This window comes from Saccostrea echinata, unplaced genomic scaffold (assembly GCF_033153115.1).
Source record: "Saccostrea echinata isolate AGI-Se365-2 ecotype Australia unplaced genomic scaffold, CSIRO_AGI_Sech_v1 ptg000015l, whole genome shotgun sequence".
Taxonomy (NCBI): Eukaryota; Metazoa; Mollusca; class Bivalvia; order Ostreida; family Ostreidae; genus Saccostrea; species Saccostrea echinata.
Window position 1 is genome coordinate 759,803 of NW_026889764.1, and position 16,902 is coordinate 776,704.

At 32.7% G+C, this 16,902-nt stretch overlaps 2 protein-coding genes across 2 annotated transcripts; one reads left to right on the top strand and one right to left on the bottom strand.

The window, feature by feature from the left end:
* Positions 1-1,355: 1,355 nt before the first annotated feature.
* LOC133187968 (uncharacterized) lies at positions 1,356-2,528 on the bottom strand. Its single transcript, XM_061323361.1, has 3 exons — positions 2,360-2,528; positions 1,847-2,071; positions 1,356-1,606 (listed from the first exon to the last, which is right to left on the bottom strand). The coding sequence occupies exons 1-3, from the start codon at positions 2,526-2,528 to the stop codon at positions 1,356-1,358; spliced, it is 645 nt and encodes a 214-aa protein (XP_061179345.1).
* Positions 2,529-7,637: 5,109 nt separating this feature from the next.
* LOC133187693 (uncharacterized) lies at positions 7,638-15,323 on the top strand. The gene is made up of 3 exons (XM_061323097.1): positions 7,638-8,028; positions 13,491-13,721; positions 14,921-15,323. The coding sequence occupies exons 1-3, from the start codon at positions 7,764-7,766 to the stop codon at positions 15,169-15,171; spliced, it is 747 nt and encodes a 248-aa protein (XP_061179081.1). The 5' UTR covers positions 7,638-7,763; the 3' UTR covers positions 15,172-15,323.
* The last annotated feature ends 1,579 nt before the right edge of the window (positions 15,324-16,902 follow it).

Genomic DNA, 16,902 nt, shown 5'->3' on the forward strand with positions numbered 1-16,902 from the left:
CTAGGAAGAGTAAGCATCCCCTCTCGACCGATCAAACCCGCTGTCAGCCCTATGTATATCTATTGATCAGGTAGACGGAATAATCCGTAGTCAAATTTAGTATAAGACAATAGCATAACAATTAATATGGAATATGTCAGTCAAAATACAACCCAATGATAGGTTGTATTTGCAAACAATGTCATTATTATATTTTTTGCCCAGGTTCTAGCTGGCGCCTAAATTTAAGGTCTCTTTGAGTCGTGTTATATCCTTTTATCAAAAGAAATCTTTTTTTCCTAGTATTCGATACAACTTTAGATTATTTACTGTATGTGATCTTCATGGGTACCTCTTCTTGACGCCTTTATCGATAAAATATTTTTTGGGGTAATTAATTATCGTTCCGAAAGAAGGATTCTAAGAATAATACACAGAAATATTGATAGTGAGCTGTTTCAAGATTGTGTATTAATTCCTGATCTATGAATACTACGAAATAAGTAATTTTACCGTGCGTTTTATTTCTATTTTTTATTCAAATACTTGTACCACTTCCTTTCAAAAGGGATGTAATTTGGAAGAAGTTATAACAGATAAGAGAAAGAGAGAAGGGGTTATAACTTAAAAGATTACTGCATTTTCAGGAGATATGGAGCAGTATATTAACTTCATATATTCATCACAATGAAATACAATAATTCATCTTCCGATGGTGTATCTGTATTGTGAGAATGAACTTCTACATATATAGATTGAAATAACCTGAAAAAAAATAAAGATATAGCTCTAGCTTTTTTGTAGGAAAAAGATACAAAACTTTGAAGGATACGTTCCGGTAATCCGGACACTTAATTTAACCGGACGAATTTGGTCGGGAAGACAAGCGTCCGGATTGACAAACCTTTACTTTAAATATTTAATAGAAGTAAGTGAGAGCTTTGTACATATATTTAAAGATAAAAGACATTTGAAGTATATAAGAAAGCATGCTGAATTTATCACAACGTTTACTAATTATGAAACTATATTGTTGTTCACAAATAAACAAAAAATAAAACAATATATCACAAAGAATTGCATCAATTATTAAAATCATAAAAAGACAAGAATATCACTATGTTATAAAATATGAAAAGTACAAAAACATTAATGTATCAAATATCTTTTGTTTAATGGTTTACAAGCGTGATAAAAAAGAATTGAATGAAAATCATTCAAGCAGAATTTGCAAAAGCAAATAAAAAGAGAGTGAAGTCTAATAGTTAAATCTATAAGACACCATATGACGTATCAAAATACGAACTAATTGTAATAAATAAATATATAATTTAATTAATATATAGTATTTTTTAAAATATCAAATGTATCATTTTTCATATTTTTGTATTGCTGTTCGTTCTGTGTGTATTTGGATCGAAACATTTTAACTTTCTTGGATGAAAAATTTGTGAATGTGAACACAATCCATGAAAAAGAACTCTCTCCCTGGTGCACAATATGAAATGGGGTGTCCACTCCCGCCCCCTCCATGGGTTCAGGCCATCAGGGTAATGTACACAGCTCGGATAATGAGAGCGACACGGGGTACAGTTATCACCATTACAAGGTTTCACATCATAGTCGCCTGAAAAATAAATTTTGAATAATAATACTTTTAACAAAAGAAGGTAGATCAGTTAAACGTTTACGCATTTTGACCTACAATGCGGTGATCTGAACGTTTAGGTCATAATATATTAAGAAATAACAATGTATCTTTACTGTACAGTATACTTGTCATTGACCAAAACCAAAAGTGATGAATAATTTACATTTCAACAATTTTAGAATTCCAATCCAATGTTATTTAACAACAGAAGAATACATGGATTTTTTGGTTCCTGTCTATCTCCGCAGTCAACTTCCGTAAAATATCTACAAGCCATGGCGACGGAATCAAAGAGATATGGATATGGGCATTCTCGAATTCTGGGTCTATTACTTGACTTGGAAGAACAATCCAAATACTTGGCGCAGTTCTTCAAATGAGCAAGTAAGCCAGTGTAGTGAGGTGAGCATTCTGAATCCTCTGTGTTGTCCTTCTGAGAACCTGGTAAAACAAAACAAATCTACAGCAGGTTTTCAAGAGACAAAATTCAAGCTAAGAATTTAGTTGCACATATAAATGCATGAATTGCAATAGAAATTAATATCAAGTAAACATGTATTGATCACGATCCGGATATGCTTTTATTTTGTCATTGTATTTAAATGAATGCAAAAGATTTCAATTTATGATGCATGAATTAATTAATAAACCTGATCTGACATCTGTATAGTGTTGATGTACCAACTTCAACACCGACAATGTTAAATATTGGTTGATTAATTTACTTACAGGAATCAAATTCTGACCCTCTTTGAACACATGACCCTGACTTCACATGAAAAACTTCATTATCCTCGCACTTCATCAAAAATTTCCGTCCATTAAAACAAACGTAGTACATTGCACAATCCTTCGGATGAGATAAAAAGTATTTCCCAAGTAATGATCTGTTGCACATTGGATGAGAGGACACGATTTTAATAAATAAAAGTGAAAAATAAATTACGGCTAAAAGTCTCTCCATATCTTACACTTAAATGAAAACGAATGTAGAAATATTACACGAAAGTAAAATATTTAAAAAAAATATGTATATATTTAAAAGAATATCCCTTAGTTCTATTCTACAAGTTCCCTCATCATTTTGAGATATCAGTGCTTTCCCTGTGTGTATTTATTATACGTGGACGTGCCTACACACATCATGCTTCAAGACTTCACACCTACTAGAGGTAGTCTATCAGACTGTGGTTAAAGAAACCTAATATATTACTGTGGTTTATAATGAATTATCTAATTGTACACGTATTTAATAAAAAGTCGTGAAAAAAAATCAAGTCTGCATTCTCTGCATTAAATGAATAACTTTTCTTTTTATTTCTGTACAGATAGTTTATAAATTATCATCTGCAGACTAACCACAGGGAAGACTGCTTGAAATATCGCACTTATGTATCCATTGTCCTTGAAAATAATATATTGATTGTAAAAGGAGTTATCTTTTAATCAGACCAAAAAGAATACAGGAAATATGAGTTATTTTTGGTAACTATTTGAAGACAAAAAATAAATCGTATTTTTTCGGTTTCGGCAGAATCTAAAATTAGAAGTGATTTTCAAGATTTTTAGTTGTTTATTATTTGAAAGTCATGAACCTTTTTCAATAGTTATTCTTATTCAAATTTTCTCAGTTAAAGTGCAATGTTTGTAAAAACAATGATTTTCTGTACCAATACAAATGTTGTAGGAGGAATGATTGATGACCTGCCTTCACAAGCCGACACCTTTCTTCACCACAAAGCATGTTCAGGAAATAAAAATATAATGTCAAATGATTAATTAAATGACAATTGTTCTAATCTATCCATTTACCATTTTCTTGGATGGAATACGTATGATTATGAACGAGTACTAACAAAGACCACTTTTCGTTACAATTGCAAAAGTGCTTTACCTCATTTTGTGAAGCTCTTGTTTATTTATCGAAAACTCCCATTCAATAACAAAAAGCAAAATAAGGTTAGTCAGTTAATTGGCCAAAACATTAGTCAGTTAAGATGAAACTTCATCACAAAGGAAGTAATGATAAAGTATCTTTATGAGATACACTAAACTGACCAAAGCCGTCTTATCCATGCACAATGCGACCTTTTCTTACGTACAAGTATTTAGATGTTAACAAATGACCATTCTGTATATCATTTGAGTCATCATAATTTCGTAAGTTCTATGGTCGATACAATGACCTTGTCAGCAAATACAATTTATCATTGAGTCAAATGCTGACTGACATTTTTCATACTAATTGTTTGGCCATTATTTACACACTGAATTGTCAACGGATTTTTCCGTTATTTCCCGATCATGACAAGGAGCACAAGGCGGGTGTGACCGGTCGGCAGGGGATGCTCACTCCTCCATGGCACCTGATCCCACCTCTGATGTTTGGAGGTCCGTGTTTGCTCTGCTCCTATTTTGTATTGTTTAATGGACTTTTGAGCTTGAATACTGTTCGTTATCTCCATATATTTCATTGATAATTTTTATTGATATTTTTTTTTAATGAAGGCAATTTCTATCGATTCTTCTCGACAAGTAATAATGTAGCGGTGTGGAAGGTGTAATAATCAAAGTTCAACTTTTAAATTTTTTTCAACTTCAAAAGCAGTATGTTCATATTCCTGTTATTTTTTTCTTTTGCTTTCTTTGATAAAAATAAAATTGTGAAAATCGTTAATTAATATCGAAATATTTTATTTTTTGATTATTAAGAAGAGAATCTAGAAATAAATAGGTTCTTACAGATCGAAGCCTACGTTTACCTGTGTGTAGTGTATATTTCGTATTAAGTGTCAGTTTTCTTTCCAGACGTTTTTCTCAAATATTTGAAAATACAAAAAAAATCTGGTCACGTGTTTGTTTTGTTTTTGTTTTTTCATTTATTTTTATGTATAGAATTTTTACTAAATTGGTAGTATTAAATATCACTTTATTTTTCACTGTTTAGTTTTTTTTAGTCCTGTAAATTTTTTTATCAGCAATAAATTAATTTCAACTTAATGTTAAGTTATAAATAAAAGGTTAATATAACAATTCTCCTCAGATTCATTACTTTAGACTAAAAGGTTTCTTTTGTAGGAGTATTTTGTACATATGTTGAATTTAATTTGTTTGTCAGGAGTCGATCTACTTTTCAGTCTATTATTAGCCTTCACAATGACCAACGTTAATATCATTCTATTTTAACAGTACTTTAAAGACAATAATGTTATTATATACTTATTATTTATATAACTCTCTCACAATAGATTGATTCTGTTCTTTTAAGGATATAAATCAAGCTTCTATAAATCGTTTTCCTCCTCAGTATAATTGAAATTTAACATTTGGTGAAACTGTTTAAATGCAAAAAAAATTATGAAAAATATCTTTGAATATCTGATAAACCAATTTTATAGAAACGAGAAAGGTTTTTATAATTAACAGTGTTCAATGTCATAAAGCTTGTAGACAATACTAATAGTTAACAATGCAAAATACGTATACGAACCCCTAGAAATGTCAGAGGCGGGGTCAGGTGCATATGCAGAGTAAGCTTTCCCTGTCCACCCATCATGAGCCTCTGGTATTGATCGGCAAAATGGAGTAATCCGTAACCAAACCTAGTTTACAAACAATTGGAATGAAACATGCCAGGCAAAATAGGACTCCACGATAGGCTATTATAGCAAACACTGCCTTTATAACATAATAGAATTTTCGAAATTCTAACGTAAAACGAGATTGGTGAAAGCCCTATAACATCACTTCATTTGTCAGTTGGTTCTCTATCATCACATCCAACATTCTAGAAATAAAACTCTCTCTCTCTTCTTAAACGATTCTATGAAAAAAAAATGTGTTGTTGCTTCTCCAATATAAAATTACATAAAGTGTCATTTACAGGTTGAATAGCATCATGCAGTGCCGTAATTGATGATCGCCCAAGACCTTTTTAAAACTCTGGTTGAATTATTTGTATAAAAGAAAAGAAAAAAAAAGAAAAAAAAACCTTTAGGCCAAAATAAAAAATACCTTTGTTTCCCCTAACGCGACCGACCCAATAAAATTGCGCCGACTGAAAAGTTTTTATAATAAGATAATTCAAATATTTTTTTTTTAATGTTAATCAACTTTTAGATACAATTTCATTAAAATCCGTTTTTATCAGAACGGCAGATTTTGTTCTAAATTGTGATTTTCAAGCGTTTGTTGGAAACAAAATGGTGTCCACAACATGTGGTCACAGTTCCTGTTATTAATCAACGGCGACGTATTAACCTTATGCCTTTAGCTTATTAGAATCCCACACTCTTGAAACTATTCGGTAATAATAATTAAGATGACTAAGAGTGTTTCGGTGCTTTTTACAAACCTTTTAAAATAAAGGTACGTACGTACCAGTAAGCATCGTGAAGCCCGCCTCATGAGCATACGAGGGGCCCACCTCTGCACCTTTTGAACATATTAATCAATTTCGCTACATATTATTTAATTTGAGTTTTGATCTTATAAACAGTTCATCTATGTTCCTATGTTTATTATACTGGACCATAGGAGTTGTTGTAAATATGCCTGCATATTTCATCCTGTGAAAATAATTCAGACGTCCTTTCCAAATGCCTTTTATTCAGGGGTTAAACGTCGTGATTTTGACATTGTGTATGGCATTTTTATAAAATTTAGATATGGTTTGGTTCAATTAAGTATTGTTTACACACTCTTTCCAAATAGTTTTGAAATCATGATACAACTTTCTGAGACATGCAGTGTATTTGTTCTAATTAGGCCCTTGAAGATTGGTTGTTTCTTTGATTTTAAATCACTTTTAGAATTGTTGGAATGAAAACATTTATGATTTGAACATTTGCCCGGTGAAGGTCTCCAAATTTAGTCTTGTAATCAATACTTTTGGCCATTGAGCAGTGAGGGATCATTTTCGTGCTAGCATCTACTGCGACACTAGACCTACGTTTTACGCTCTCATTCGAAGAACCGGTCACAACGTCCCGCATTGGGATTTGAACCTGTGACTTAGAACTAGAGCTCCTTGCTTCGGAACTCCAAAACGAAATATTCTAGAACCGCTGCATAATTCGAGCCCTTGAAAAAGTACGCTGCATGTGTAAGCACTGGTTTGAAAACTGATACGTATACTCGGATGTCCGGTTTTCCGTTTCTGAAAATATTGTCTGTATTTATCAAATATTCCTAATTCGATTTCAAAGAATTTACTTTGCATGGCTCGAGATATTTCACTAGTTCAACTGAATATAGTTGTTTATTAATTTACCTGAAATTTTGGTTTTAAATGGTATTTGTATGATATTCTGTTTACAAGTCGCTTTCTTCTGTACTTTTTCTTATAAATAAAGGTATTAAGTCCATTGAATTTCAGAATTTATTTTCAAAGCTGCTCGTAGAAAAAAAAAATATTTACCTGCCTACCTACCAAACTCGAGATTTTAGGATCGGATTAGGGGAAACAAAGATATTTTTAATGATGGCCTTATTTTTTTTATTTGTTTTAGCAGGTAGTGTTATCAAGACATGAGTGCTACACAGCGCTACACAATATTTTGCGTATGCTCGCGGCTCCTCGCCAAATTTGTGTCTTTAGATTGTTTATTGGTGGCTCTCTTGGTATATCTTTTGTATTCATTATGATAAATATCATTGCTGAATCACAGATTAAAATAAAATTTTCCCCAATAAAAATTCTGATGCTAAATTGCAAAATATTGACTAATATGCAGATAAAGTGTTATGTAATGATGTGTGTAAATTTCAATTAAAGAGGAAAGAAATGCCTAACAGTGTAAATATTCACTACGTCAGTAAATTAGTTAAGGTTCTGTCACCGTCGCTTGTAGAACACGCTTTTTCTGTAATAATGAATGTTAATTGCAAAGTTTTTGACATTGCAGGAAATTTTGTAGTGCATCCTTTGTTTAACTTCCATTAGTGCATTAACCATACATATAAATAGACATACATAGATATGAATGGAAACGTTTGGCAGAATTTTGTTTCTTTCACTTTTAGCTGATTTCAAAAGAATTTTTAACCTCAGCTTGTAATGGTTAGACTTTCAAAGCTGTGATCATTATTTCGTTGACAAACCTTCGCCACCACAAATATTGTGTGCTTTCTTATGTGTCCAAAGGGAATATTGTTTCATAAAACCATGCTGACAAAAATCATCCTATGTTTATGGACAGTGTTTTTCATTTCTGTTTATTCCCGTAAACTTTGTCCAGAATTTGCAGAGAATCCAATACGGCGGAAAGACCCAGATGATTGTACAAAGTATCACCTGTGTGTGGACAAGAGAGAATTTATTATTACATGCCCGGAACATTATGTGGTCAGTGAAAGATCATTGAAGTGTGTCCAAGAAGGGTCGGTCTTCGACACTTGTAAGCATTTTAGACGTTGTATTCAGTAATGTTAAAACGTCAAATTGTTATACGATGAGAGTCAAAAGTCTTTTCGAATCAGTTAAAGTTTATACTTTACTTACATTCAGAATATTTTGAATAATGAAATATGAAGTGAATTATGAAGATAACGAAGAGTAATCAAGCTCAAAAGTCTATTGAAACAATACAAATTTGGAGCAAATCGAACACGAACGCCTAAAAACATTAGAGGTGGGATCAGGTACTATACTCGTTAGTTGGTTTTGCTTTCTCGCATATCTACTCAGAACTTTCTGGTTTTTAGTTTTCCAGTCTGATTAAAATCAAACCTTCCACTAGCTCCTTTATTTTGATGGCCGTGACCATCAAAATAAAGGTGATGGTCGCGACTGATAGTTAAATTCATGTTTTTCATTAATACACAATAAAATTTCTACATTTCTTAAGCATTATGGATAAAAGTGTACATTTTGAAAATGCAAAAAAATGTGTCTACCAAACGCGTCTTGAAATTCGTAGTTTTAATAACTCTTAGATAAAAGAAGTTTCTAAACATGCTTTTACTATATCTCGGTGTGAAATGCTCTAGCAACATGTAAGTCATGAGATTATGTAGAAAATTTAAGGAAAATGAGCTTCAAATCTGTGTCCCAGCCCCTTTAACAATATGTTAGCCAAAGATTGTATAAGCTAACAAGGTCATTTTATCGACGATAGAATTGGCAAAATTTTGACTAAACGAAACCGCTGATACCCTGAGATCATAAACTTATTTGTCAATAGCTTGCCTAGTTTTAGAAATTATTCCTAAGTAAAATATGTTTTAGCGTATCGACTCAACTGGGAGATATAAACGCCATAATACAGGTGATAATGGTATATTGCTCCATAAAAGAATAGTAAGATACCCAAGTATGAAACAGATGTGTCAGACGCCATAGTGTCCTTCGAGTTCAAAGGGATATATCGAATCAAAGTAGAAATGAAAATGAATTTCGTTATTTGATAAAACGTCGTCGATATAGTTGTCTAAATGTCTAATGGAAGGCCAAAGCATGAGTTTTTTAATCATGTAGAAGTTTTCTTATGCCCCTGGATCGAAAGATCCCGGGGGTATATTGTTTTTATCCTGTCTGTCTGTTTGTCTGTTTGTCCGTTTGTCTGTTTGTCTGTCTGTCTGTTGTCAACTTTAACCTTACCCATAACTTTTGATTGGTTGAAGCTATGACTTTCATATTTCACATGTGTATTTTTTGTGACAAGACCTTTCTTTGGATACCATCATATTTGACCTTTTGACCTTGACCTTGGAGTTTGCCCCACTTTTGCAAAATTTTATGAGGCTTTAACCTTGGTCATAACTTCTGAACAGTTGGTGTTTGGGGTTTCAAACTTCACATGTGTATTCTTTGTGACAAGGCCTTTCTTTGGATATCAACAACTTTGACCTTGACCTTGGAGTTTGACTACTTTTGAAAAACTTTAACCTTGGCCATAACTTTTGAATGGTTGGAGCTAGGGCTTTCATACTTCACATATGTAATCCTTGTGACAAGACCTTTTTAGCTCACCTGAGCCGAAGGCTCAAGTGAGTTTTTCTGATCGAAATTTGTCCGTTGTCTGTCGTCGGCGGCGTCGTCGTCGTTGGCGTCGACATTGTTGTCGTAAACTTTTCACATTTTCATCTTCTTCTCCAGAACTATTAGGCCAATTCTTACCAAACTTGGCACAGAGTATCCTTGGGTGAAGGGGATTCAATTTTGTTCAAATGAAGGGTCACGCCTCCTCCAAGGGGAGATAATTACGAAAGAGTGAAAAATTAATGGCATCATTGAAAAATCTTCTTCTCAATAACCAATGGGTCAGGAGAGATGAAACTCATGTAGAATCATTGTCAGATACTGTAGATTTAAATTTGTTCAAAACATGACCCCCGGGGGTAGGGTGGGGCCACAATGGACGATCAAATTTAACATAGGAGTATATAGGAAAAATCATTAAAATTCTTCTTCTCAAGAACAGCAAAGCATTGATTGGTCATCTTTATATGGAAGCATTTTCAGGTGGTGTAGAATCAAATTTGTTCAAATCACGACCCCCGGGGTAGGGTTGGGCCGCAATGGACGATCAAAGTTTAACATAGGAGTATATAGGAAAAATCTTTAAAATTCTTCTTCTCAAGAACTGCAAAGCCATGATTGGTCATATTTATGTGAAAGCATCCTCAGGTGGTGTAGAATCAAGTTTTTCAAATCACGACCCCCGGGGGTAGGGTGGGGCCACAATGGATGATCAAAGTTTAACATAGGAGTATATAGGAAAAATCTTTTAAAAAAATCTTCTTTTCCAGAACAGCAAAGCCATGATTGGTTATATTTATATGGAAGCATCTGCAGGAGGTGTAGATTCAAGTTTGCTCAAACAATGACCCCTGGGGGATAGGGTGGGGCCACAATTGATGATCAAAGTTTAACATAGGAGTATATAGAAAAATCTCAAAAATTCTTTTCAAGAACAGCAAAGCCATGATTGGTCATATTTATGTGAAAGCATCCTCAGGTAGTGTAGATTCAAGTTTGTTCAAATCATGACCCCCTAGGGGTAGGGTGGGGCCACATTGGACGATCAAAGTTTTACATTGAATACATAGGAAAATCTTTTCAATACTAAACAGATTTTTGCTTTTTTTCCTAGCCACCGTGCTCAGGTGAGCGATGTGGCCCCTGGGCCTCTTGTTTTTAATACCAACCACTTTGACCTTTTGACCTTGACCTAGGAGTTTGACCTACTTTTGAAAAACTTTAACCTTGGCCATAACTTTTAAATGGTTTGTGCTAAGGCTTTCATACTTCACATATGTAATTCTTGTGACATCACCTTCCTTTGGACACCAACCACTTTGACCCTTTGACCTTGACATAGGAGTTTGAACTACTCTAGAAAAATTTTAACCTTGGTCATAACTTTTGAATGGTTGATGCTAGGACTTTCATATTTCACATATGTAATTCTTGTGACAAGACCTTCCTTTGGATACCAACCACTTTGACCCTTTGACCTTGACATAGGAGTTTGACCTACTTTCGAAAATCTTTAACCTTGGTCATAACTTTTGAATGGTTGGTGCTAGAGCTTTCATACTTCACATAGTAATCCTTGTGACAAGACCTTTCTTTGGATACCAACCACTTTGACCTTGACGTTTTACTTACTTTTAAAAAACTTTAACCTTCGCCATAACTTTTGAACAGTTGCAGCTAGGTTTTTCAAATTTCATAGGTATATTCCTCGAGACAAGACCTTTCTTTGGGTACCAACATTTTTCATCTTTTGGCCTGGATTTTGACTCGCATTTGAGAAACTTTAACCTTCATCATAAGCTGCCATACGGGGGCATCAGTGTTTCACAAACACATATTGTTTCTTTTTTTAAATAAATTTTCATATGAATCAAAACAGGTCTGCTAATAACAGGCACAATTAGAACCCTTGGGAATTCCAACAGATTGTTGGAAGACCTTGCCACCAAAACCACATAGATATTGTCATAAACTCAACTATTTTTTGTATCAACTTCGGAGTATTAATGTGTAGAATCAGAATGTTTTTAAATAAAATAAGTATGTACGAGGTCGCCAATGACAAGATGTGTAGATTCACGATTTACATTCGTACTGAAAAAGAAGTTGCCTATGGTGTCAAAAAGCCTGGTCTTTAATTTATCTTGGGGAATGGTCTTACAGATTGTTAGAATTTTAGACACTACGGATTTCTTTACTTTCAGAAACTTTTGCATAACACTATGCTTCATTAAACTCTTCAATTTCAGACTGGTTATGAATTTACTTTATAAAAAACTAACATTAAAAGTCGGCAAGTTCATCGAGCATTTTATATTAAATTTGAAACACGCTGATACGTAATGTGCTTTTTATAGAATTATTCTTGTGGTTTTGTTCAAGTTACTCAGAGTACATTTAGAGGCAACCATTTATGTGAGGACATTACTTCTGAAGTTCCTCATTGATAATATCTATTAAGTCTTTGGATATTAGAGTTTTCAACAATCTGTTGGATTTGCGCTAAACACAAACTGTGCTCCTTTATTAGCCGTCCAATTCCATATACTTATGAAGCATTTTTCAAAAACTTCTACATGAGAAGAAGAAAACTTTTGCTATGACTTCAACTCGACATTTAAATTTATCAATAAACATCAGATACTTCCATTCATATATAGACTCAACATATCCCAGTGAACATCGAAATAATGTTTTAATGATTATAGACAAAAAAGGGCAACTAACAACTAATCAGTATGACAAATTGATTTCAGTTTTTCCATTGTCAGAGTTCTTTATCTTTATAGTAATATCCTATTAAAACCTGCAAATGGTGTTATGTTTCCCGATTGATTCGATACACAAGATCATGCTCTGAGTACGGCCAAGTTTTCAGCTGCATCTGCTGACAAATAAGTTGATGTTACTGGATTCGACAGGCTTGTTAAAGATAGCATTCGCAAATTTCATGGTCATTATAATGACTTTCCTTGCAAATAAAACCTATCGTTGGCTCGAATTTTTTTCAGACATGCTTCATATCGATTGTTTGGTCATTCTTTTTAAATATTTTTTTCTAAATTTGACTACAGATTACTCCGTCCACCTGATCAATACATAGTGCTCATGGCAGGTGTGACCGGTGACAGGGGATGCTTTCTCCTAAGAGGCACCTGATCCCACCTCTTGATTTTCCAGAGATCCGTGTTTTTGCCATTATCACGATTAGTATTTTAAAGGATTTGAGAGATTGATCACTTTTTGTTATCTTCTTTTTTTTACATTCCACCTTTAAATGACATCTTGTTTTATTCAACATACCCCCGTTATGCATATAAGTAGTATTATGAGTAAAAAGATAACTTTCATTATAGAAAAAAATTTATTATTGTTGTCATTAACTTTTTTCGGGGTGTGTATACCTTGTTACGATGGAATTACTTTGGATTTGTACAGTAATGTACTTACGGATTGCACTGATGGAAGTTTATCGGCCATAGGTCTGATAAAGTCTTCATTTTTATACAATAATTAATTTATTTCGTCTTTGAATAAATTATGCATTAAAAATGCGGCAAGGATATCAGGTTGCTTAAGTTACACGTTGTTTTACATTTTATATTTTAAAACGTTGACAGGTTTGGTTTCAAAAGGTTGATTTAATGCATTTGGAATTTATACCATCAGTTAATGAAGTTGTCTATCTTTTTTTGAAATTAGGTGTCTTTTTTCACTCACATTATTAAATGTACTGTCCTAATCCATGTATGGAACTTTTGAAGCACCTACTGCTAATTTCATTTTCATTTCATTCAAAATTATTTTATGCAAATTATCACAATACATGAATAACTAATTTAACGTTTTTAATTTAAATATATTGTTGATACTTTTAAGGTCCCAGAGAAGAAAAATGGAGGCGAGAATTATGTATTCGATTCCCAAATAGCACGATGGAGCATCCATATAACTGTGCAAAATACTATGTATGTGATGCCAACATGCCCAGTGGAACAATGGCGCGAATTCAAGAATGCGACTTCCCTTCCTTGTTTAGTCCTGAATCAGGACGATGTGAACATTACAGTGTTGTAAAATGTGGACGAAGATTTGAACCAAAGAGTCATTGTAAGATATTATATATAATGAATATTATATCATGATTTAAAAATAATTGATTAACTAAGAATAACATATTGTGATAATAAGCGTCCCATTACACTTTCCTGTCGAAAGAGAGAGACAAGATATAAAGTGTCCACGTAAAACGACTTGAGAGACAAAGAGTCTATAAGATCATGTCTCTTATAATACACGAAGTTATACTAGACTCTTACAAATGTACTAACCTTGAAACATCGATTTCTAGTTTGTTGATCATTATTTCATTAGAAATATTATATATTTTTTTTAATTTTAAGGATGACTGAATATGATAATTTTTTTTTCTAAACGTCGGGGCGGTAAAAATTTACTTTGATTATTACTTATTTATTTATTTTTATCTACTGTAAACCAACATTTATACGCGTGCGAGAAATATTCGCGAGTTTCGCGACCTACTTTAAATTGCGAATATTAATCGCCTCGAACCATTTATTTTGTTTTGTATTTGTAGAGAATGATCCTCAGCCGCGAAAATGAATAATCGCGGGTTGTTTTTAAACTGACGAATCGCGAATAAAAGATGACACGAATAATAGTGGTGGTTTACAGTATTTCTTCTATTATATATTATCATTTCAATTTTTATCAATATCATTTTAGGACCAAAACGTTTAGTAATATATTTATATAAATCATAATCATCCCCATCATAACCAGCATGTTCTGGATTTGCTGATCTTGTTAAATTTTTAATGTTCCAGTGTGTAAGTTAAATGACAGGGTTTGGATTCATAATTATTTTATTATTTTATTATTGCAGCCTTATGAATAAGAAGGTCTTCTGATTTGTGAATTCAAATATGGATTTAATAAAAAAAAAAAAAATTCTCGTTTGAAATTACATAAAATCAACAAATGATTTTTGATACTTTATATCATTTAGTAATACATGTACCAAGTAAGGTTTTCCTTGAAATCATTATTTAACATTCAGTAGTTGTTTAAAATGTTTCACTCGCAATGTAACAAATCAAAGTGCGAACTAAGTTAAAATTGTATCTACTCATCGAGATTCATTATGGCTAGAATTCATTTTCTTATTTTTTTCAAAATTCTTTTGCACATAAGAAAAAAATAAAAGCTTCCATGCAGATCGTGCACATGCGTGTATATATTCTGTACCACAATAACGTTAACTAAATACTTTTAACTTTTTTCAGGTGAATATGACAAATACTTATGTAAGCATGCACATTGCCCTCCATGTTTTCTTCGGCATCCGAGTTGTTATGGACTTAAGGAAGGGCTAAATCCCTGGCCAGGAAAAGAGGGAACCCCTTATTTTCTTGTCTGCAGAGACGGACGAGTTCGTTTCAGTGGAGCTTGTCCGGATACGTCAAAGTCTCATCAAATATTTGATTCCTTTAGAAATATCTGTGTAGAAAAACATTTCCCGGACTATAATGATTAAATAAAACGTTTTTTTTCTATATATTATGGCCTCTGTCCCTAAAATATCTAATAATTTAAATATCAAGCCTTTGTTTTTGTAGATTGTTCTGCGTTATTTATGTTTGATGTTTTTAAGAAATCCTTGAAAATGCAGTAAAATTTGTAATATTCCACCTTCGTTCTTTTTAGGAATTTCTAAACTCCCATTGAATTTTTGAGAGAGGAAAAAAATTCGATGTATTAAAATTCATGATATTTCTACAGTTAAATACTGATTGATATTTTGTTTTTTCTCATAAATGTGCTTTCTATGCTACAAAATCCTTCAGAGTATACATGAAAAAGGTGAAGATAACGAACAGTGATCGATTTTAAAAAAAATCTGTAAACAATACAAATCTGTTAAGAGAGCATTAAACACGAACGCCTGAAAATTTCAGAGGTGGGATCAGGTGCCTAGGAAGAGTAAGCATCCCCTGTTGACCAGTCACACCCACCGTGTGTCCCATGGATTTTGATCGGGTAGAGGGAACATTCCGTAGTCAAATTCAGTATAAAAACAAAAGCTTAACAATTGTATGAAACACATCAGGGTGAATTAAAGAATGACCGCCAAATTGAAATCTCTTGAAAAAATTCAAATAACCATAATATGTTTTTCACTTATATCATCATACTGTATATATGCATTCTAGTTAAAATTCCTGAAGTGGTAATATAATAGACAATTGCATAAAAAATAGTTTCAGAATTTTTTTAAGAAAACTTTATTTGAAAAAAGAAAATATTACAACATCTTAAAAGACTTCCTAAAATACATAATTAAAACAAATTATAGATTTTTATGCTTTAAAATGGTTTCAGGGATATAAATGTTTAGGTGTTAATCTTATACGGTACCAATTTTGATGCACCAGATGCGCATTTCGACAAACTATGTCTCTTCAGTGATGTGCATACCGAAATGTTGGAAATCCGAAATATTTGAATTAAAAAAAGACTTTTGGAGAGCTGAAAAGGGGCTGGGGTTACAAAAGACTGGAGCCAAATACGTCGAAGGATCAGAGCAATGCATGAGGGAGATAATCCTTAATTTTGAATAAATTTCAAAATTTTACCCCAACAATTAAATATATATCCCTATTTTCAAGCTAGTACCGAAGTACTTAGCTACTGGGCTGTAGAGACCCTCGGGGACTAACAGTCAACCAGCAGAGGCCTTATATGTTTAGTGATAAAAACTATTCTGTGAATTGACTGTAAAATGTCCAAACAATATCTGTACATGTAATTTGTTGATGGACATAATGATTTGAACTACAAATAGTATCGAACATTTTCTGCTATTTATTTTTTAGTAAAGATGGACGAAGTTCATTGATAGTCATAAAACAGTTTTGTTGCACTTCTGCCTGTAGTTTAAAATTTAAAATTAAAACCATAGAACACTAAAAAGTGTTGGCAATACCAAGTGCAATATTTATAGTCCAATACTTCATGGGTAAAACACAAAAAAATATTTAAACATGGTTTTACATCTTGCATTTTTCCCTTTTTATGTCAAAAAACTAGCTAAAAATATATTTAAAAGATAAAAGTATATTTTATAGTATATTTTCCTTCACGGGAGAAACACTGTTAGCAACTAGGTCCACCAGAAACATTCTACTCATCGATTTTTTCATTATATTTATTGATATTTTGATCAGCAATAATTCTAGCATAATTGTTGCACTCCTGACCAAAAGCA